At 40.7% G+C, this 24,167-nt stretch overlaps 2 protein-coding genes across 2 annotated transcripts; both read left to right on the forward strand.

The window, feature by feature from the left end:
* Window positions 1-236: 236 nt before the first annotated feature.
* Window positions 237-2,883, forward strand: LOC143963944 (olfactory receptor 11L1-like). The gene has a single exon (XM_077473673.1). The coding sequence runs from the start codon at window positions 1,350-1,352 to the stop codon at window positions 2,292-2,294; it is 945 nt and encodes a 314-aa protein (XP_077329799.1). The 5' UTR covers window positions 237-1,349; the 3' UTR covers window positions 2,295-2,883.
* Window positions 2,884-10,134: 7,251 nt separating this feature from the next.
* LOC143963945 (olfactory receptor 1468-like) lies at window positions 10,135-12,110 on the forward strand. The gene has a single exon (XM_077473674.1). It carries the CDS (start codon window positions 11,097-11,099, stop codon window positions 12,039-12,041), a length of 945 nt encoding a protein of 314 aa, XP_077329800.1. The 5' UTR covers window positions 10,135-11,096; the 3' UTR covers window positions 12,042-12,110.
* Window positions 12,111-24,167: the final 12,057 nt, after the last annotated feature.

Here is a 24,167-nt window from a genome sequence, read left to right on the forward strand (position 1 = left end):
AAAGGCTACTAAGTAATAACTTGACTTGCTGACAGTAAAATAAGTTTGTTTTCTAAAAGAAAAGAAAGTAAAAAATAAATTCAATTATGTGCAAAAAATTATAAATCCCTTGAAAAAAAATCCGATAAAGATATCAACAATCACTTCACGTCCCCAGTGGTTCCATGTAATTAATTCTAGTTTTCTATAAAAGAAGCGTTACTCTGTTTTAGAAAAAATAACCTTCATTCAGTGAACAGCATCTCCTGCTGATCTGAGCTTTCTTTATTATTTATACATTTTCAAGTTTATTCCCAGCTCATAACGTTTATTATTCTTATAGAATCGCATATAAAAAGGGAAGAAAAAATAAAAACGACCTGATAAATATACATGAAATGCAAGAATTTGGCCTACTACAGTATATCTCTTTATCAATACTTTTTTCAGTTTTGTTTGCAGATATTTTTGACTGGCTTTTGATAATGCTTTAATCTTTTTTTAAGATCAAAGTAAATTATATTAGATAGAATTAGATATCTAATCCTAGCCAATACAATGCAGCTTGTTTTGAATCTGTTCAGTGTTCAATGATAATTCACAGCCCAGCAATTTGTTTTTTTTTCTTGGTGCCTTGCTTTTTAGACCTATTCTTGAGGTTATTTGGGACACCGATTTGGAAAATTGCATTGACTAGACTGCATCAGCTCTAGTTTCTTAGGTATGGTGGAATTTACGTAATTTTTTAGCAGGTTTTTAAAAAGATCTTGCTGATCAATTTTTACTTCAGTTACCTAGTTTGTGATTTTGCATACAAGTTAGCAGATATAGTGAGTGTGTTTATGCATTTCCAACTGTAATTTTACATCTAAAACATACATTGGATTCTAAAGAGTAAGTTCTTAACTGTATCATGGTAATGATCGTATTGGAGGTATGTATATTTGCACTGATATTTTATTTTTGCAGATCTAGCACCATAGAGGTTATGGCTACTTTTTAGATGTTTATTTCATGCTATAAAGAGATTAAATAAAACACTACATTAACATATTCAGATTTTTTATGGGCAACCAGGGTGAAGAGTTACATTATTATGCTGTATCTCAAAAAGAGCTGACAGGGAAACTTTGGTGCCATTTTTGGAATAAGTGGCTGATATATAACCAGGAACAGGTCTAACATTTGAACATTTGAAAATGTGTCTTGGCCTATGAATCGATGTGATATAATTCATAACAACCAATCATAATACTTTTTTTGACTTGACGTGATGCTCACTCCAACAAAGTGATTCCTTCCTTCCTTCCTTAATTTATGTTAACTAGGAAAGACAGGATCACCAAGTTGTAATATTCTACCTTCAGCAAATGGATCAAAGAAATGTAACCAGAATTACAACCATTCTCCTCTTAGGATTTCAGATTCCTCAAAGTATTACATTTTTTGTATTTTTTCTTTTACTTTCGCTTTATTGTATCACAATATGTGGAAACCTCCTGATCATCACATTGGTGTCCTACAGCAGAACTCTCCATTCTCCCATGTACTTCTTCCTCTCCCATCTGTCTGTATTAGATATATTACTAGTGACTGATATTCTTCCAAACATGATCAATACCATTTTGATTAAAAAAACAGTCATGCCTTTATCTGATTGTTTTGCTCAGTTTTATTTTTTTGTTATCACAGAATCTTCAGAGTGTCTTCTTTTGACAGTGATGAGCTGGGATAGATATTTGGCCATCTGTAAACCATTGCATTATACTTTGAAAATGAACTACAAGGTTTGCTGGATACTGGTTATCCTATGCTGGATATTAAGTGTGTTTGTAGCTTTGGTTTACAATGTAACCATATCAACATTACAATTTTGTGGTCCCGATATTATTGATCACTTTTTTTGTGACTTTGATCCAATCCTACAACTCTCCTGCTCCGATACCACCACTGCTCAATTTGAAGTGACAATTTTGGGTGTTATATTTGTTGTCATCCCATTCTTCATTATTATTTTATCATATGCTTATATCATATCTACTATTTTAAAAATCCCATCTATTACTGGCAGACAGAAAGTTTTCTCAACATGCAGCTCCCACCTGACTGTGGTTTGCATCTATTATGGTACCCTGGTTTGTGTATATCTGATACCAAATAGAGGACAGACAAGGGACATTACTAAACTCATATCATTGCTGTACACTGTAGTCACCCCAATGATAAATCCACTTATTTATAGCCTGAGGAATCAAGAACTGAAAAAAGTTGTTGGCAATCTCATCCGGAACTTTTTTGGACATGCATTTAAGTAAAACGTAACATTTGAACACATTTATAATCATTTTAAAATTTTTTGCAAAATATTTGCGAGCACTAGACCAACCTTTCCACCTAATAAATGTTTTTTTCATTCACAATGTTAATGCTTATTGATTTAACATGCATTTAAAGTGGTTGTAAATCCCCATGAGATATTTTTACATATAGGTAAGCCTTTAATAAGGCTTACCTACTATATATGTACTGAAAATATCTTCTAAACGTTTACGAGATATTTACCTTTGTAGTGCGCTGATTATATCATTGGCTGCATGCGCAGTGAAGAAACGGCCCTCCGTGCTGTTTCTTCCCCAGTGTCAGCCATGACTGGCGGCTCCCATGCGTGTAGGAGTGATGTTACATGGCTCTGGCTAGTCACAGAGCAGAGTCTGTGGCCCCTTAAGGAAGAGGGTCGAAGATGGATGATTCCACCAGCGGGGACATTGCGGGCTTTGTTTACAGGTAAGTGCCACATAATGGGCTAGTATACAATGCATATGCGTATACATATGCTGGTACTTTGCAGGGGAATAAAGAGGAAGTAAGACCCATCAGGGTTTACTTCCTCTTTAAGTATAGACTAGCTGTCAATAGAAATCAAAATATAATTCCCAAACAATTGCGGGTAATATCACTATTCTACACTCACCCACAAAGAATCGCCAAATACCACAGAATAAACCAAGAAGAATAGCTCTTGAATAATGTAATTCCACCACCTGTATATCCAAATAAATTCAGTATGTATGTGTATTTCTGTGTATTTCTGTGTAGGAGGTTCTCACATGTGGCAGCTCCGTAGCTTAAAGGTTAGAACTTCTGTTTAACATTCCTGAGTGTCTGGGTTTAAATCCCAAACATGCTGTTTAACATACAGAAGTTGTCTCATCTCCCAGGTCCTAAAACTATGTCTAAATGTAGTATGTATGTGTAGGAGGCTTCCACCACCATTGTAAATCTTGCCAAATACACTATCTAGTCAATAGTATTGGGATGCCTGCCTTTACACAAGCATGAACTTTAAAGCGGAGTTCCACCCAAAAATAGAACTTCTGCTTTAAGGGAGGTGACCCCCTGACATGCCACACTTGGCATGTCATTTTTTTGGGGGGGAGCAAGTACCCTGGCCCCAGCTCCCACTTGCTCCCAGTGCACCGGGGCACTGGAAGGGAAATCACCTCTCCCCCTCCCTCTCGGCAATCATCTGGGATATGTCACACGTCCCATTTGATTGCCTGGTCAGCAGCTGCATTATTTGTAGCTGCTGATTTTTAATTTTTTTTTTTTAAGAACTCCGCTTTCATGGCAGCCCAGTCTTAGTCCGTAGGGTTAAAAATTTATTTGGCCCACCTTTTGCAGCTAGAACGGCTTCTGGCTGTCCATAAGGTTTAGTGTGTCTATGGGAATGTTTGACCATTCTTCTAGAAGTGCATTTGTGAGGCCAGGCACTGATGTTGAATGAGAAGGCCTGGTTTACAGTCTCTGCTCTAATTCAGCCAAAAGATGTTCTATCAGGTTGAGGTCAAGACTCTGTACAGCCAGTTAAGTTGCTCCACCACAAACTAGCTCATCCATGTCTTTATGGACCTTGCTTTTTGCAGTCGTGTTGGAACAGGAAGGGGCTAGCCCCACACTGTTCCCACAAAGTTGGGAGCATGAAATTGTCCAAAAAGTCTTGGTATGCTGATGCCTTAAGAGTTTCTTTCACTGGAACTAAGACGCCAAGCCCAACCCCTGAAAAACAACCCCACATCATAATCCCCCTTCACCAAAGGATTTGGACCAGCGCACAAATCAAGGTCCATAAAGACATGGATGAGTGAGTAGGGGGTGAAGGAACTTGACTGGCCTGCACAGAATCCTGACCTCAACACAACTTAATTGTTGAATTAATGAATTACAGTGGAGACTGTAAGCCAGGCCTTCTCGTTCAACACCAGTGCTTGACCTCATAAAGGCACTTATGGAAGAATGGTCAAACGTTCCCATATCCATACTCCTAAACCTTGTGGCCAGCCTTCCCAGAAGAGTTGAAGCTGTTATAGCTGCAAAGGGTGGGCTAAATTAATTTTGAACCCTACGGACTAAGACTGGGATGCAATTACAGTTCACGTGCATTTAAAGGCAGGCATCCTTATACTTATTAGCTCATTGCAGCCAGGGACTGATGTTAATGTTTGTTAGCACTAATCATGCCCAAGGACTTGGGCATTTAAAATTGTAGGCTTTACACTGCACAGCTACATATGCTTGAAAAATGTTGCTTTGTTTATGTGCATGCAAATGGACTTCAATCTTTGACCTGTAATTGGAGATTTGATGCACATAGCCAAGGGCTAACACAGTTGCAAATAGTATTATGTGTTCCTGTTCATCAGGTCCAATCACTTTAGACATTCATGAAGAGACAGATTAAAAGATGCTGGTGGGAATGTACTTCTATTGGGCATGTGGCAAAAGAAAGACACATTCCCTATGGGATATGAGAGCACTGCTCACCCGAGCGATTATTACATGGAAAGACTCCCCAGAAAATAGGGTTTTTAGGCAGCAAGATGAAAATGTATGTATGTATTATGTGTGGATTTGTGGGGTGGCGGTGGGTATATTTTGAACATGTGGCTTTTTTAATATTATGTTGGAATGCTTGGTAAGGATAATGACTGTTAAGTATGTTTCTATAATCTTGCAGATAAAAATGTGATATGTTGCCTGTTATACACTAAAAGTAAAGCTGTGTCCACTCTAAGGTTTAGACAAATTTTAGATTGTAAGCTCCTATGAGCAGGGCCCTTAAAACCCAATTGCTATCTGTTTTGCTAAATGTAGCACCATATATCCTGTAGACATTTTTGTGAAGCTAGTAAATGAATGTACAACATTTTATTTCTGCTGGCAAAATAAAAGTACATTCTCTTTTTAATTAGTTTTGGGGGTGGTGGTTTTGGGGAAGTGCAAGATCTTCCATATCTTAGGTTGCTTTCACATTGGACATACATGAGTGCTGCAAACAAGGCTTATCGCCAAAACTTGTCTGCTGCTGACAATACTCACTGTGAAGGCTTGAAAATAAATAGGCTTGATGTTATGGAGTTGCCGGCTGCTTCTTTTACCTGCATAGCACCTGTAAAGAGCCTCTCCTCTCACTCCAGTGTGAAATCCTGAGTGTTTTCACACTGGAACGGTGCGCTTGCAGGATGGTAAAAAAAAGTCCTGCAAGCCACAAATTTGCAGTGCTGTAGGAGTGGTGTACACACAATGATTGAAATCAGTGGGCAGCGCTGCCGCCTGCCAGGATCCCCAGATGATGCCTTATTAAGGCGAAATGTGTCGGGTAAGGTTTGACGCCACTGCGTTGCCAGAATTTGAATGTACATGCCTTTTATGTCTTCTCACATATGAGTACCCATTTTTTATTGAATAAACATTTTTTATATAACGGTAATACACTATGTGGCTCCATTTCCTCCTTTTTTGGTACATGTATCCTGGGAGAGACTCACAGTGTATACTTGGCTACTATATTTCGGATCCCTTTACAATCCACATATGGAAGAGTCTAATCCAAACGTCTGATGTGTGTGGAAGTTCAGAGATATAACATCCCCAGGTGTGATTACAAGGTTAAGCCTTAATGACTCAGTGGGCATAAGCCTAGTTGGGTCCATCGCTTCCGGTAAGCCTCATTCCATAAGGTGGTGGTTATTTTCAGACAAATCACTTGTTTTTCCAGTATCTACTGCACTCTTTGGACTCTTCATGGACCTATAGGATTTTATTTCTTTTTTTTTGCACCTTTGTTTCTATTACGGTGGTTAGTTTTAGTGTCACCACCCACTTGAATTTTTACAACATCTATTTGGATTTTTTGTGTACAGATGGGACTTAATATTCTTTTTTTTTTTTTTTTAATGCATCAGTACATAGCACGCCGTTATCTCTCATCAACAAAATTGTGGCAAGCCTTGCGCCCTATTGCTTTAGTTCCCTTCTGCTTATCGCCACCTTTTGCCTGTTGGCAGTGCTGCTTTCACATCACATGCATTCCCTTTCAGCATTTTCTTCTATTATATTCTTTATTTATTTCAGTAAATTTCAAAAGTTTGTTACAAAATATACTTTCCCATTCTATTTCCTTATATAAGTGAGGAATCAATGTGTTTTTGTATTCCCCTAATGTTTTATCAGTATCATGAAACAGACATGTCCACGGTTCCTTCTTTACCTGTTCCCCTGTTATCCGAAAGATATTTTCTATTATTTTCTCCCAGTATGGACCGATCTTTCCATATTCCCACCAAATATGTGCAAAGGTTCCCACCTCGTCGCAGCCCCTCCAACATAGTGCTGATGTATCTGTTCTTCTCTTGTGCGCTCTTTGTGGGACAATATACCATCTTGCCATTAATTTAAATGACATCTCCACTGACATATTGTCCTTAGATATTGTACCTGCCATTCTTAAAATCTTCTTTCTACGTTCCTTATCCCCCAGAGTTCCCAACTCTTCTTCCCATTTTTTCAGGAATGGTGGTTCCCCTAGTTCCTTTTCCTCCTCTAGAATTTTATAAATTTTGGACATACTTTTTTTCTTACAACTCGGGGATGAAAGTATTCTCTCAATTGGTCTTAAATCCCCTTCCCCGTGGAGTGGTCGAGGCAGAGTCTGAACAAAATGTTTGATTTGTGCATATCTCCAACTATCTAAATTCCTACATCCCCATCTTTGTCTTATTTCTCCTAAAGTGCAAAGTCTATCCCCATTCATCACTTCTTTCAACAAAATATCGTCCTTTTTTGCCCATCTAGTAAAATAAACAAATTCCTCCTTCCCTGGTTTAAAAAAACTTGTGTCTAATAGAGAAATTAAAGGTGAATTATACTGCCAATGATTTAATTCTCCCACTTTATCCCATATTTTAAACAAATTAATGGTTAGTGGATTAGTGCTGCTCCTTAATTTGCGATAATCCCGTGGTATCCAAATCATTTTTCCTAAATTAACTCCACTTTGTGTTTTCTCTATATTTACCCACCCTTTGTCCCCTTTGTCATACACCCAATCCACCACTCGTGAGATTACTGCTGCCTGGTAATATCTCCTGAAATTCAGGGCTGCTAATCCCCCTTCTGTTTTCCCCCTTTCTAGAGTAGTATAAGAAATCCTAGGGTTCCTACGTCCCCATATATATTTTAAAATTAGAGTTCTGAGTTTCATGAAGAACTCCTGCGGTACTTTTATTGGAATCATTTGGAACACATATGTCAGTTTTGGTAAAATAAACATTTTTAACGAGTTTACTCTCCCTATTAACGACAGGGGTTTATGTCTCATACTTTTTATACATTCTTTAACCTTATTTAGTATATATGTGTAATTAGTCGCGTATGCAGATGACAATGTAGATGTAATTCTTACCCCCAGGTACCTCAACTCTTCCCTACACCAGATAAAGGGGAAGGACATCTGGAGTTCCTCTTGCTCTTTTTTAGGTACTGTTATGTTCAGAATTTCAGTTTTTGACATATTGATCTTAAAATTTGTCAGCTTCCCATTTCTGTAGATCTCCTTAATTATATTTGGCAGAGTCACCCTAAGTTCTGATACATAAAATAATATGTCATCTGCATACGCAGACACCTTATACTCCTCCCCGCCTATTCTTACCCCCCTTATATCTCCATTTTTCCTAATAGAGACCAACAAGGGTTCCAAAGCCAATACAAACAGCATTGGAGACAGAGGGCACCCCTGTCTGGTTCCATTATATAACTTCACTACCGGGGAGAGGTTACCGTTGATTTAAATTTTTGCTGTCGGGTGGGAATAGAATGCTTTTATCCATCGCAATATTTTTTCTTTTAACCCCAGGTATCTTAAGGTCTCAAACATGAAGCCCCAGTCTACCCTGTCAAATGCTTTTTCAGCATCCACAGATAACAGGGCGACCGGGGATCCACTGCTTTCCACCCCATGAATCAACATTAGGGTTTTAAGGCAATTATCCCTCCCCTCCCTGCCCACAACAAACCCTATTTGATCGTTATGGACCCACTGGGGTAGTAGTGGTTTCAGCCTTTCTGCTATCACTTTTGAAAATATCTTCAAGTCTGTATTCAGAAGAGAGATTGGTCTATAACTCCCAGGTGTCGTTGGGTCCTTACCCTCCTTTAATATCAAGGTTATATAAGCCATCAGTGCTTCTTCCCTCAGTTCTTCCCCCTCTGCGACTGCATTCATGTACTCGCATAATTTGGGCGCCAGTATTTTTTCAAACTTTTTATAATACAGAATTGGATACCCATCCGGGCCTGGGCTCTTCCCAATTGCCATTCCCCTTATTGCCCTCACAACCTCGTCTACAGTTACAGGAGCCTCTAACCTCTCCAACTCATCTTTTGGGACTATAGGGAGATCTATTCCTTTTAGGTACTCGATAGTATTTTCCTTGTTTCTACTTTTCCCCTCTCCCTGTCCTACCTTATATAACTGACTATAATAGCCATGGAAAAACGTTGCTATTTCGGGAGTGGAATGCTTCATTTCCCTCTTTTCATTTTTTATTTTCGATATGAAGGACGCATTTCTTCTCTCCCGCACTACTTTCGCTAACCATTTCCCAGGTTTGTTCCCCTCCTGATATCTTACACTCTCTACCATATGGTTAACTCGCTCCCTTTCTTTCGCGGCGTTCCCGCATCGCTCCGGTGTGAACCTAGCCTTAAGGGACAGTCCACCACTGGAGCATGGGAGAGCAGGAAAGCTTAGGATTGGGTAAGTTAAATTCCAGGCTATAACTATCTACTCTTACATCTGTTCCACTTCTACCTTCTATTCTAACTATGCTGTAGAAGCAAGAGACTTATACTTACCTATTCTCAGGGCACTCCAGTCCAGTTATGTGATCTTCCCAATGGCTGGCTTCAGGGGATTGGAGAGATCACTAACCACAGCTGAAATGCCTGGACAGTGTCATCACCCACAAGCTTACTATGGGGCTTCGGCTGCACCTCCTCTCTCCTGAAGTCACCGCTAGCTGAGAGGGAAGAGCTGACCACAAGACCCTGAGAATAGGTAGGTATACATCTTCCTTCTAAGGGCTCTTTCACACACTGATGTCCTTTTTCACGGACTCCGTTTGCTCAGCAGGGATCGATCCGTTGACCACCGCTGAGCCGGCGGATGACAGGTCACTGTGCAGAGACGGACCTGTCAGAGCCCCGCTATCCTCTATGGGGAATCAGATGAAAATGGATCCGCTTGTTCATTTTCATCCGATCCGATCTGCCAGATGGATGGGAAATAAGGTTTCCATCAGTCTGGATTTAGCAGAGTGGAGCAGAACGGATGTCAGCAGACATGTCACCATTGACATCCGTCTGAGATAAATCAAAGATTTATTATTATATTTTTATTTATATATACAGTGTATATATATTTGTATATGTATTTATTTATGTGCAGCCTTATACAACAATCTGGTCACAATAAATGATAAATGGCAGTGTAGTGTATAATCTATGGGAAAACCTGGCGATGCAATTTTGTAATTTTTTAAATATTTAAAAAAACGTTAAATGAGTTATATGCTAATATACATTCTTCTTTCAGCACTGTAAAGATTGAATTTACTGCTAATGCTAATACATTTTTTAGAAATCTTTTTTTTTTCTGAAATAAAAATGTATCTCTGAATAATTTCCATATACAATGGAAATTAATCCCATGAAAATACCAATACACACTTGAGATTCCACATAGTATCAAATAAATTATTCTGCTTATCTATAAAAGCTATGATGCTCTTAACAATCAGACAATTCTACATTTGGTGAACACATGTCACATGGCTATGGAGCATTCCTTATTATTGCAAAGGCCTTATAGGATAAGATTTGTGGTAGAATAAAAATTTGGTGTTAAAATCTGGCAACCATGGGTGGATCATTTCCTTCCAATTGGTTTTGATAAATCCCTCCTGGAGCCCTGATATTTTACCTCCTATGATTGCTCCGGTTTGAGCCCTGGGCCCGCTTGGAGTGGTCGACCTACCTCTCATTGCATCTTCTACTCTCTCTATTTACTTTTCTTATTTTTCTACTTGTCCTTTCTATTATTTTTCCTCAACCACTAGATTTCAATTTTATGAGCTTGTATACCTCATGTCCTTCATTTATGGATTGTTTGTACTCATTCTAATGTTGGTTCTACTACAGTCTTTTCCATTATGTTTCTTCATCATATATGTTACCACTTACCATGACTCTGAACTGACAAATTTTGGATAACCTAATCTTGATGAAAACTTTGTGTTTTTGTACTTGTGTATTATCTGTGATCAGTTCCACAACAATAATAAAAAAATAAAAAAAGATTAAAAAAGAGAATAGAAATGTGGTGAATAGTATAGAGTAGTAAGAGGATTGTAAAACTAATGCAATAGAAGTGTATTTTAGCTTCTGAGGAACAAAGTACAAACTGCAATACTTCATAGCTTAGAGACTTTCTTTATTAATTGGATTCCAGTAAATCTAATTTGGTTGGCTATGAATATCATTATTACTTCATTACCTTATTTAGTAATGAAAAAATAAGAAGGATTTCCATGTATTGGTTTAAACTGAGGCTTTTTGCATCAAGCTATTTCTAGTGGATGGGCAAGGATACTTCATGCAACACTTTCCAAGTTGTGGATGTGAAAATTGTGACTGGAATAAAAAAATAAAATAAAAAATGACCACTCCTTCCCTCCTTCCTCACATTTTAATGTTCTTCATATGAGAATTTTTTTAATATGGAAGAGATAAATATGACCAGAATTACCACGATCCACCTCTTAGGATTTCAAATGCCTCAACGAATAAAATATTGGATCTTCTTTATTTTCCTTTTGATTTACTGTGTGTCGGTCTGTGGAAACCTTCTGATCATCATACTGGTGTCCTACAGCAAATCCCTCCATTCTCCCATGTACTTCTTCCTCTCCCAACTGTCTGCATCTGATCTCTTACTAATAACTGACATTCTTCCTAACATGCTCCATGATATTTTAATGAAAGAGGCAAGAATATCATTTTCTGGTTGCTTCTCCCAGCTGTATTTCTTTGCTGTTGCTTCCACGTTGGAGTGTCTTCTTCTGACTGTGATGTCCTATGACAGATATTTGGCCATCTGTAAACCATTACATTATACTTTGATAATGAACCACAAATGTTGCTGGGTCACGGTTATCACATGTTGGATTTTAAGCATATCTGTAATATTTATCAATGTTTTAACTGTATCACAATTACAATTTTGTGGTCCCAATATGATTGACAACTTTTTCTGTGATCTTGAACCAATCCTAAAGCTTTCATGCTCTAGGACTAGCATTCTTCAAATAGCTTTTACATTGATAATTGCTGTTGTGGTGGTCATTCCATTCTGTATTGTCATTGTATCGTATATTTATATTTTAGTCACTGTTTTTGAAATTCCTTCCATCAATGGGAGAAAGAGAACTTTTTCAACATGTAGTTCCCACCTGACTGTTGTTTCCATCTATTATGGTACTTTATTTGGTGTTTACATAGTACCCAATAGAGGACAGTCATGGAACATGGCTAAATTCATGTCCTTACTGTACACTATAGTTACCCCACTAATGAATCCCATTATATACAGTCTGAGGAATAATGACTTTAAACAGGCTCTAGGAAAACTCATCAGTTTTTCTTCTAGTTTAGCACAACAGTGATGCCAAATTTCCATTGACAAATTCCCCTGAACTGTTGTATTGGATGGTGTAGGGTGAAATTATGACATTGAGGACGGGACGAGCATCATGACGTAGGAGGCGCGGCCCTGGAGCCCGAACTCCCGCGCCCCCTCGCTCTCCCTCGCTCTCCCTCCGCCCTCTCCCACGCTGAATGCGGCGCACCACGCTGACGAAGGAGATGCACAGACCGGCCAGCTGATTGAGGCGCCGGAGGCACATTGGAATGAAGCGCGGCATCCCTGTCTTACCCCACGTACATGCCAGCTGATCGACCCCCACTCCTCGGACCCCCGCTCTCCTGCCCGCACAAACACACCGCTCTGTTGCTCGGAAAGGAGGATACTAGCTTGTGGAGGATATAGACGGATTAAGACGGTGGAACACCTGGATAGACCCAGCAGCGCCGAGCCGTGGAGGTGGTAAGCCTGACAGCCTGAGAGGGCTTGATATAGCTTGTCGGCTTGTTGTAGCTCTGTGAGGGTAGTGCGGTACCAGTGAAAGGGGGGAGAAGATCTGGAGCGAGGAAGCTGGAGAGTGTCTCTATATCCGAGGAATGTAGGGGTCCTACATCGTAATCCCTTATTGGTATACTAGAAAAGGGGTACTTGCAACTGATGCTGAAGAACGATGTAAGAGCCAGTGGACTGTATCACTGAGGATCTACTGTTGCCTATGTGCCTATGTGTCACCCTAAGTAAACAGCCAAAGATAGTGATAAAGAACTGTATCCCAGACTAATGGGGGAGAAATGATCTAAGCGTCTATTGTGAACATTGTTTAGTGCTTGTTCTGAGATGAAATGATAGAGGTCTGAAGGAGAATAACGGAGATTGGAATCTGCCTAATTGGAGGACTGGTAACGCTGGAGGTTATCTATTATGCTGCACTTATAAGTGTGAAATTTCCTATGGTTCTCAGTTATAACCAGAACTATTGATCTACCGCTGGAGCTAGTGGGAGGAAGAAGCCCATTAATGCGATTCCCCAGACTTTTGCCTAACCATATCCTGGTGCTATGCTTTATTAGCTGATGGTCCACGCCTGTATATATATGTGGATAATGTGGACGGTGTTTAGTTGGGTAAAATAGGGCGGTGCCTTAGAAAGGTTTATTAACCAATTTAAGTGTAAACCCAAGGAAATAGACCCGGAACCAAGAGTTAGATGAGCCTGAAGTAAGGCTGGTGGGGATTAAAGATATAGGTGGCGGGGTGGTGCATAAAATAATCGCTTGGAGGGGTTAGAGAAAACGTGGGTTTCAATGGGGCTTGACGGCCTATCAACCGGCTTGTTAAACTACTAACGCTCTGTTTGTTGAAGAGAGTCCCCCCCCGGCATCATGAGGGGGAAGTCAAGCAAAACTAATAAATCGATTACCCCAGCCTCAGGCCCGGTAGGAATTCAGAGATATATGGCCGCAAACTCCAGTATAAGAGAAAAGGAGATTGGGAGTCCTAGAGCGGAGAAACCTTTTGCGGTCGGGACCTAGTAGGCAGAGGGGGGAAGAAAGTAGAGCAGGGAAGAGCATCCCTGCAAAGTTAACCGAGACTCAGAAAAATGGAATGGGTATAAGGGGGGATGGAAGGAGGCAGGAAGGAGTGCAGGAAGGGGGGGGGGGTGGACATGGAGGAAGGAGAGTCATCTTTGGGAGGACACAGTCGGACTTCACCCTTAGAACAAACTTCACATTTAAAAGAGATGCTTATGGAGATGTTTGCAAAAATGGAAACCTCCCTAAAGGCAGAAATTGCCACAATAAGGGTAGATATCGAGCAAGTACTGGGGAGAGTAGAGGAGATAGAAAATAGAGTAGAGGCCCACGAGCAGAAAATAGAGGAAATACTAGGGCAGGTCACAGCGCTACGAAAGTGAAATAGAACATTAATGTATAAGTTAGAAGATCAGGAATATCGGAGCAGGAGAAAGAATTTACATATAAAGGGTCTCCCTGTGTCCCATATTTACTCAACGCTTAGAGAAATAGCCCAACAAATATTGAATCCATTGTTAGACAGGGCAATCTCAGAACCACTAAGAATAGATAGAATACATAGAATAACACGACCCTCAGGAATAAGGTCAGAAGTCCCGCGAGATGTAATAGCGAGGTTCCACTATGTTGAGGAAAAAATACAGGTGATGGGAAGGATTAGAACAAGCCCAGGGGTGTCCTACAGGGGCGCAGAACTGCAGATTTATTCGGATTTAGCGGTGGAGACTTTAAGGAGAAGGAGACGTTTAAAACCGCTTACAGAAATGATGGTTGCAGCGGATATCCCCTATCAATGGGGATTTCCGGCATGCTTGATTGGGAAGAAAGAGGGACGTTCTGCGGTTCTTCGCTTCCTGGAGGACTTACACTAATTTTGCCACCGGTTAGGTATAAATCCTGCCCGCAGTTAGAATGGGAGAGGGATGAAGATATAGGGGAGACAGGGAAAACCCCAAAAAATAGGGTGAATCAGGAGCCTCGGGCCGCTTGGAAAGAAAGAGGGATAACTAGTAAGGTGCGAGCTTAGCGTGGGAGTAGGAGTGGGGGGATTGGGAGGGACAGGGGGCGGGGGGGGTGTGCGGGGTGGGGCCGCCTATGGCTGTGGGTGTGAGTCCTAGGGACACTATGGATGCGAGACGACCACGGATGGTGGTCAACCAGAACCATAGAAATAATGGGAAAGGGAGTGTCCTACCCAGTCTTTCGAGACGTTCCGTTATAGGACAGGGGGGGGAGGGATAAGGGGGAAGGGAATTTTGGTGGGTTCTGGAGTTTTTGGGGGTATTATCATTTTTTTTTTTTTTTTTTTTTTTTTTTTTTGGGGCTCTTACTCGATCCTTCCATAGAGATAGCAGGAATAGGTCTCGCTGGGTTCACTGGACGCATCAGAAAGAGAGGAAATTAATCAACTCCTAGAAGTAAAATATGGTAGCAATTAACGTAGTTACATATAATGTCAGGGGTTTAAATACAAAAAAGAAAAGATATAGGATTAATGATGAACTACAGCATATGGAAGCAAATATAGTATGCCTCCAGGAGACACACATAACACAAACTTCAGGTATTAGATTAAACTCAGCGGATTTCCCCGTGTGGATTTATGGGGATTTCCTTTCCTCTTATTCTAGAGGACTGGCGATTGGCTTTGGTAAAGCAACAAGATTTGAATTAGAAGAGCGACTAGTAAACCCAGAGGGGAGGTACCTGTGTGTAAAAGGGATATTATTAAATATGAAATGTACAATTGTAAATGTCTATGCTCCGAATAAGAATGCTGATAAAGTCTTAATGAATGTGTTAAAAAAGATAGAAGATTTTAAGGAAGGGAAATTGATATTAGCAGGGGATCTCAATTGGAATATGGATGCTAAAAAAGAAAATGTCACAGAGGGAGGAAGTAGACCCCCTAATGATAAAAAGAGAACGTTTTTAAAAGCCTTAGCTATTTTTCAGCTGCAAGACGCTTGGAGGGTACTCCATCCAAGGGACAGGGACTATACCTGTTTCTCCCCGGTTCATGGCTCTTTCTCCAGAATCGATTATATCTTTCTAGAGCACCAGCTTTTGTCGGCATTGAGGAAAGCCAAAATAAAATCAATAACGGTCTCAGACCATGCACCAGTAAAAATCCAGCTGGAGATGAAGGGAGTCTGTAGACCAGGGACAAACTGGAGGCTCAATGAATCACTGGTACAAGATAAGGAATCAGTAAGTAGGATTGAACAGGAGGTGGAACAATTCTTCAGACTGAATGATACCCCAGGAATCGCCATCCCAATACTCTGGGAATCACATAAAGCAGTAATAAGAGGTATATTAATTGGGATTGGAGCTGGGAAAAAGAAGGAGAGGGAAAAAAGGAAAACGCTATTGTATGAGGAAATACAGAAAGGGGAATAGAGTAGGAGATCAAAGGGGATCCCGGAGAGTCAGGAACTAATAAGGAAGAAGAGAGAGCTGGAGTATTGCTTAGAGCAAGAGAGGAAGGCCGCTTACTATATCCTAGATAAGGAAAGATATCTATGGGGAAATAAATCAGGTAAATGGTTGGCCAGGAGGGTGAAGGAAAAAAAGAATAGAACTTTCATCCCAAAGATGAGAGATAATAAAGGGGAAGTAAAAAACCTGCCGGGGAAGATAGTAGATACGTTTTATGCATATTATAGTGCCCTCTATAATATAGGACATAGTGGGGAGAGCGCGACTCGAGAGGAAATAAGGGATTACTTGAGGGGGTTAGATCTGCATAGGCTTACGCAAGAGGAAATGGACTTACTGGAAACCCCAATTTCGATCGAGGAAGTGGAAAGAGCAATCAAAAGCACAGCTGTGGGAGGATGCCCTGGCCCCAACGGGTTCCCGATCCTATATTATAAGAAATTCCAAAAACAACTTGCTCCAAAATTGTGCAAGTATTTCAATGAAGTGGGGAGGGGGGGGGGGCAAATTTAGAGAAGAAACAATGCTGGCACATATAGCATTAATCTTGAAGGAGGCAAAGGATCCTATGGCAGTTGAAAGCTATAGACCAATCTCCCTTTTGAATTCAGATATAAAATTGTTCTCAAAAATTATTGCGGAACGATTGAGGCCCTATGTGCCAGACTGGATACAGAAGGATCAGGTGGGATTTATTCAAGGGAGAGAGGGGGGAGACAATGTTTTGAAAACCATTATGTTAATGCAGGAAGCAATCAGGCAGGGCGCCCCCACTGTACTCGTGTTGATAGATGCTGAAAAAGTATTCAACAGGGTCAGTTGGGGGTTCCTTTTTGAAACATTCAGACATTATGGAATGGGAGAAAGAATGAGAGGATGGATAGAAGCTCTTTATCATCACCCCAAAGCTAGAATAAGAATTAATGGGACCCTGTCCCGCTCCCTTGAGCTTTTCAACGGGACGGGACAGGGATGCCCACTCTCCCTGCTTTTGTTCATAATGGTATTAGAACCCCTCCTGGCAGCCATTAGGAAAAACCAAGACATCCAGGGAATAAAGGTGTTGGGTAAAGAGTATAAGACTGCAGCCTTTGCAGACGACCTCCTGCTATATATGTCTAACCCTAGGATCTCTATCCCGGGGGTAATGAAGGAACTCTTAAAATTTGGCAAACACTCAAATTTTAAAGTGAACATGGCAAAGTCTGAGATATTAAACCTAAATCTGTCGGTAATTGAACAGAATGCACTTCAGGTTAAATTGCCGTTCAGATGGTGCCCGAAAGAACTAGGCTATTTGGGAATAAAACTGACAGTAAAAATGGGAGGTCTGTTTGAGGCTAACTATATCCCTCTCCTGAACAAAATTTATCAGCACCTTGGTAAGATCCAATATAGAGCTCTTTCATGGATGGGGAGAATAAATGTAATAAAGATGTTTATCTTACCGATATTTACGTATACATGCCAAATGGTCCCTATTTTATTACCCCAAGTGTACTTAAACAAACTAAAAACTATGATCAGAAGATTTATATGGAGGGGAAAATCTGCGAGGGTAGCATTTACTACTTTGACTAGATGTAAAGAGAGAGGAGGTTTGGCAGTACCCGACTTTAAAAAGTATTATGAGGCTATTATGATATCACGAGTCACGGATTGGATTCACAATGAAAATGGCAAGGACTGGGCGGAATTAGAAATTAACTTAAGCACAAAGAATGTAGGAGAATTAATATGGATACCAGCAAAATATAGAGAATTAGTGGTTAACACAAGCATATTGACGAAAAATGCACTCCGGGTTTGGGACACAATAAACAAGATGTATGATTGGGTACACAATTCACCACTAATCCCGCTTTTGGATAATATATTTTTCAGACCGGGACAAGAGGAATATATATATTTTAGCAGGTGGGCTAAGAAAGATAGTATTAGACTACACAAGGTTATGGTAGGTGATAGACTATGCACATATGAAGAAATTATTGGGAAATGGGGACATAAGGCACTAGACAAATGGAGACACTCACAACTATACTATTTCACACAGTCCTTGCCACAGCCACTGAGGGGAAAGGATCAGCTTAGACCTCTAGAAAAATTATTAGCGAACCGGCAAAGCCTTGAAAAAAGGATAGCAAAAATATATAAAATTTTGATAGAAGCAGTGGAACATAAATACCCTGATTATTTAGGGAAGTGGGAAAGAGAAATAGGCTTTTTAAGTAACGATGAACAGAGAAATAGGATATTGAGATACTTACTCGGTAGCTAAAGACTCACAAACAAGAGAGATGTCATACAAACTCTTGGCTAGGTGGTACATAACCCCACAGCAAGGAAATAAGATTAGCAAAGAGAACCCCTTAACGTGCTGGAGAGGATGTTTGGTGGTGGGATCTTTTGCACACCTGTGGTGGGAGTGCCCTAAAATACAGTTATACTGGGGGAAAATAATAGAAGCAAGTTTTAACATAACAGGTGAAAGGATTAGTAGTGATCCATGGCTGTGCTTATTCCATAACATAGAAGAGGGAGAGAGAGAGTATGGACAGTCCCTGATCCCTTGCCTATTAAACTCTGCTAAAGCTTTGATCCCGTGGAGATGGAAAACCCAGGATCCCCCTACAATGAAGGAATGGGTAGCAAGATTGGAAAGGATAAGAAATATTGAAGATATGATTTTTAAGTCAGAGCATTTAGAGGAGAGATACCAGAATAAGTGGAGGCAATGGCTGCAATTTAGAAAATCTGAAAATTACCTGAAGTTGCTTGAATGTTAGTGAGTCCCAACAATGGAAGGATCGAGTGAGAGAGGGATGGGAGGAGGGAGGGAGAGTGTGGGGTAAAAGAGGATATTTGTTGGAGATTATGTTAAGTAGATGGAATTTTGTAAAGAAGAGATAATGTTTGATAATTTTGAAAATAAAGAATATAAAAAAAAAAGAAATTATGACATTGAATATAGAAGTGAATTGTAGTGATTTTTTTTTTTTTTTTGATTTTTTTTTACTCAGGCTACAATATCTTTAGGACTTTCATCCTGGTTTACCAGCATATTTCTTTGAAGACAGAGCACAACATACATGTTTAGCTTTAGATTTTTTGCAATGTGTAATTTTACACCTTTACCAGTTGCCAACTGGCCACAGTACATTTACTGCAGTAGGGCAGCATGGTCAGGCTGGATCAAGTACATGTACATTATCCAGCACACTTTGAGTGGCTGGGGGATCATGTGATCGCTATGAGAACAAAGTGAGATTTGCTTCCCAAGCGTGAAATTAAAAAGCAGCTCTAAATGATTTCCAGCCTTATCCTCTGACGACTTTCTACTTCTATTGCCTTTTGAATACATTGTTGCATACCTTACATTATACTTTACTATCTTGGCTATGTTCTTTTATATGAAAACGTGTTTTGGCTGTTTACTTGCTATAATTGAGCCTTCAGTAAATTTGTTTAATGTGAATGTGACAAGGACATTGCATTTCTTTTAGGATCAACAGGCATTTCCTTTACTTGCCCCAAATGTTTCCAAACCTGAAAATGAAAACAAATATAACGCAGCTATGACATTTAAGTACTGTCATGCTGCAATAAATCACATTTTTGCTCTTAACCACTTCAACCCGGAAGATTTGGCTGCTGAATGACCGGGCCATTTTTTGCAATACGGCACTGCATCACTTTAACCAACAATTGCGTGGTCGTGCGACGTTGTACCCAAATAAAATTGATGTAATTTTTTTCCCACAAATAGAGCTTTCTTTTGTTGGTGTTTGATCATCTCTGCGTTTTTTTATTTTTTGTGCTATAAACAAAAAAAGAGGGATAATTTTGAAAAAAACAATAATTTTGTACTTTTTGCTATAATAAATATCCCAATTTTTTTTTTCCTAAGTTTAGGCCGATATATATTCCTCTACATATTTTTGGTAATAAAAATTGGGGCTTATGCAAAAGTTATAGCATCTATAATAATAAGGGGAAAGATGGCTTTTTTATTATTTTTATTTTTTTTACTAGTAATGGCAATCTGTGATTTTTATCGTGACTGAAAAATTATGGCAAACAGATCGGACACTTTTGACACATTTGTGGGACCACTAACAATTATAGAGCGATCAGTGCTATAAAAATGCACTGATTACTGTGTAAATGTCACTGACAGGGAAGGGGTTAACACTAGTGGTCGATCAAGGGGTTAACCGTGTTCCCTAGTGTATGTACTAACTGTAAGGGGATGCGAGTAACTGGAGGAAATAACAGATCGTTGATCCTAGCTAGTAGGAACTCACAATCTGTCTCTCTTCTCACAAAACAGGAGATTTGTGTGTTTACACACACACACACACACACACATCCCTGTTCTGGCCCTTGTGCCTGCGATCGTGTATGGCTGGTGGTCATCGCGGCTGCCGGCCACAAGCATCAGCACCCCCACAGTGCAGCAGGCACATGCGCACGGCTGCTATCCTGCTTAAATGGACCGACGTACAGCTACGATGGTTCACGGGAGCATGTCGACCTGCTGCAGTATAATGACGGCAGATGGTTGGCAAGTGGTTAAAGTGATTGCAAATGATCACCTTAGAAAACAACCCATTCAGTTTTAACCACTTAAAGACCAGCCAATTTTTCAAACTTTTTGTTTACAAGTTCAAATCCGTATTTTTTTTTGGCTAGAAAATTATTTAGAACCCCAAACATTATTTACATTTTTTTCAGATACCCTAGAGAATAAAATGGCGGTTGTTGCAATACTTTATGTCACACCGTATTTGTGCAGCTGTCTTACAAACGTAATTTTTTTGGAAAATATATTTTTGAATAAAAAAAATAAGAAAACAGTAAAGTTATCCCATTTATTTTTTCATATTGTGTAAGATAATGTTATGTAGAGTAAAATGATACCCAACATGTCATGCTTTGAAATTGTGCCCACTCGTGGAATGGTTACCAGTTTTAAATTACAGAAGAGGTCTTTTACTAGTGTTATTGCTCTCACTCTCGTGGCGATCCCTCACATGTGTGGTTTGAACACCGTTTACATTTGCAGGGCACGACTTACATATGCATTCGCTTCTGCACGTGAGCTCGGAGGGATGGGGCACTTTACATCTTTTAAAAATGTTTCTATTTATTTAACTTTTTATTTTTTATTTTTACACTGTCCCTTTAAAAAAAAAGGATAACTTTTATTACTATTACAAGGGATGTAAACATCCCTTGTAATAGAAAAAAAGCATGACAGGACCTCTTTAATGTGAGATCTGGGGTCAAAAAGACCTCAGATCTCACATTGACACTAAAATGTAATTAAAAAAATGAGTCTTTATTTTTCAATAAAAAAAAAAATGTCCCTTTAAGGCCGTTGGGCGGAAGTGACATTTGACGTTACTTCCATCATCCAACGTCACTGAGTCAAGAAGGGGGCATAATTACCTCACTTGACTTTGTGCCTCTGAAGTGAAAGGACTGGATCATCTCTGTCGCTACCGAAAGCTCCGGTAAGTGGCGGAGATGACCAAAACACGGTGGGAGGGGGCACCTCTCACGTCACCAATAAATGTGATCTTGCGATGAATACAATGTGGAGACCACTTTTATCCCAAAGTGGACCGCCCACCGTTTAAGAAAATACTGGGGATATGGTAGCTGTCTGCTGCCAAAATAACGATATTCAACGTCTAAGTACCGACGTATAATGACGGCGGGTGGTCAGGAAGTGGTTAAATAGGAATGAAAGCAAAACATTTTTATCTTTTGTAATGGAAATTTGTAAGTTCTGTATATAATTGTATTCTATTTTGTATGTATTGCACAATGCCCTCACTGTGCACACAGCACTAATAATGTTTTCAATACATGTTTTTCATTCTTTCGCGTCCTGATTAGAATTAGCCTGCTTATGTAACGCCCTTTGTTACCATAAACGTACAATTGTAATATTAATATGATACCTACGTAATCATGTGTATAAAAACCTTCAAATGGGTCATAATAAAGGAGAACAGCTAGCAGGAACACCTGGAATTTCACACAAAGCCAGCAAAACAAAAGGAACAGGAGACTTTCTCATATAAGTACATGGTACACTAGGCAAATATTAGGAACAGGGATGAGCTTCGTGTTCGAGTCGAAACCATGTTCGACTTGAGCATCGGAGCACCGTCTGTTCGTCCATTCAGCAAATTCTGAACATTATGGGCCGTTCGCTCCAAATTTGAGTGGCGCGTCATGGCCCATAATTCACTGCGGCATCGCAGTGCATTGCTGGCTGATGATTGGCCAAGTATGCACTATGACCCGCATGCTTTGGCCAATCACAGCGCAGAAACAATGGGGTGGCTTTGTCAAATTATGGCTCAGGGGGTTTAGTACACACCTCACACTATATAAGGCCACATGCGTGGCGGCCTTGTGTAGTGTGTTGCGGCAGCAGAGAGAGACAGTCGGAGAGACAGTGTGATTTAATTTCATTTGAAGCTGTTGCAAATACAGTCAGTGTATTGTGCCATCTGCACAGTGTACACCTAAAGTGACCCCAATTGCTGTTGTTCTGCTGATCCTATTCGCAGGCAGCTGTAGCAATTACAGTCGGTGTATTGTGCCATCTGCACAGTGTACACCTAAAGCTACCCCAATTGTTGGTGTTCTGCTCATCCTTTCCACAGGCAGCTGTAGCAATTACAGTCGGTGTATTGGGTCATCTGCACAGTGTACACCTAAAGCTACTCCAATTGCTGATGTTCTGATGATCCTATCCGCAGGCAGCTGTAGCAATTACAGTTGGTGTATTGTGCCACCTGCACAGTATACACCTAAATCTACCCCAATTGCTGGTGTTCTGCTGATCCTATACCACAGGCAGCTGCAGTAATTACAGTCGGTGTCCTCTGCACAGTGTGTACAAAAAGCTACCCCAATTGCTGGTGTCCTCATAATAATAATACTACAGGCAGGCAGTTGATTCTGCTAGCTGCAGTACATCAGTATATACGTCCCAGCTTTGTGCAGCTACAGCTCCATGCAGGCCATTAGTATGTCTGGAAGACCAACAAGGAGAGGCAGACAGTCACGAGCCAATAAAAGAGGGCAATCAGGCTCTGTGTCTAGGGGCAACAGTGCTGGTCATGGACACGGTGCATCCTCATCAGCACGTGGCCATGGGACACACTTGTCCTTATTTTCAGCAGCTGGATGCGTTGAGCCACAACATGCAGAAGACTTGGTAGAGTGGATGACCAAGCCATCCTCATCCTTCTCATCCTCTCTCACCCAGGCTCAGGGTACTGGCAAAGCAGCTTCCAATGAGGCCTCTTCCCTCGGCTCAATGGCCTTAGTCACTCCTTCCCTAGCTCCATCATGTCCTCCTGAGGAGTCCCCTGAACTGTTTGAGCACAGTGTTGGGTACATGCTCCATGAGGATGCCCAGCGTTTTGAAGGCTCTGATGATGATACCCAGCTAGAGGAAGGCAGTAACGTAAGCCCAGAGAGATCATGTTCCCCCAGCTGCAGCATACTGCCAGGTTTGCTCCAGTGATGAGGAGGGAGGGGGTGATGAGGTCACTGACTCCACGTGGTTGCCTGATAGGAGAGAGGAGGAGGAGGCACATCTCCAACGAAGCTGGGTGCCCTCCAGGGGCCAGCTTAAGGGCAGCACACCGACTGCATCCCACCGCAGAGCTCCACATGTGCAAGGCGGTGCCTCTGGGCGCTATTCCAAAAGTTCTTTAGTATGGGCCTTTTTTGAGACAAGTGCATCAGATTGCACCGCTGCTATGTGCAACATATGTCTCAAGCGTATCTCGCGTGGCTAAAACATCAGACGCTTTGGCACCACGTGCTTGACCAGACATATATTGTCCTGCCATGCAGTTCATTGGCAAGCATACCTAAAAGACCCACACCAAAGAACAAACCGGACCTCTCCTTGCTCCTCATCAGCTGGGATCTACAACCCCACTATACCTTCAATCCTCTCTGAAACCTGCACTGAGAGGAATGAAGGTGTAGAATTAGGTGTGTCACAGCCAAGTACTTGCGGGTACTCTGCTATCGGTACACCGATGTCAGATTGTACCAGGCAAATTTCCCGGCCCCAGCTGCTGCACCGTCGAAAGAAGTTAACTCCAAGCCATCCACATGCCCAGCGGTTG

Source organism: Lithobates pipiens, unplaced genomic scaffold, assembly GCF_037356315.1.
Source record: "Lithobates pipiens isolate NorthernLeopardFrog02 unplaced genomic scaffold, aLitPip1_a1.2 Scaffold_8, whole genome shotgun sequence".
Taxonomy (NCBI): domain Eukaryota; kingdom Metazoa; phylum Chordata; class Amphibia; order Anura; family Ranidae; genus Lithobates; species Lithobates pipiens.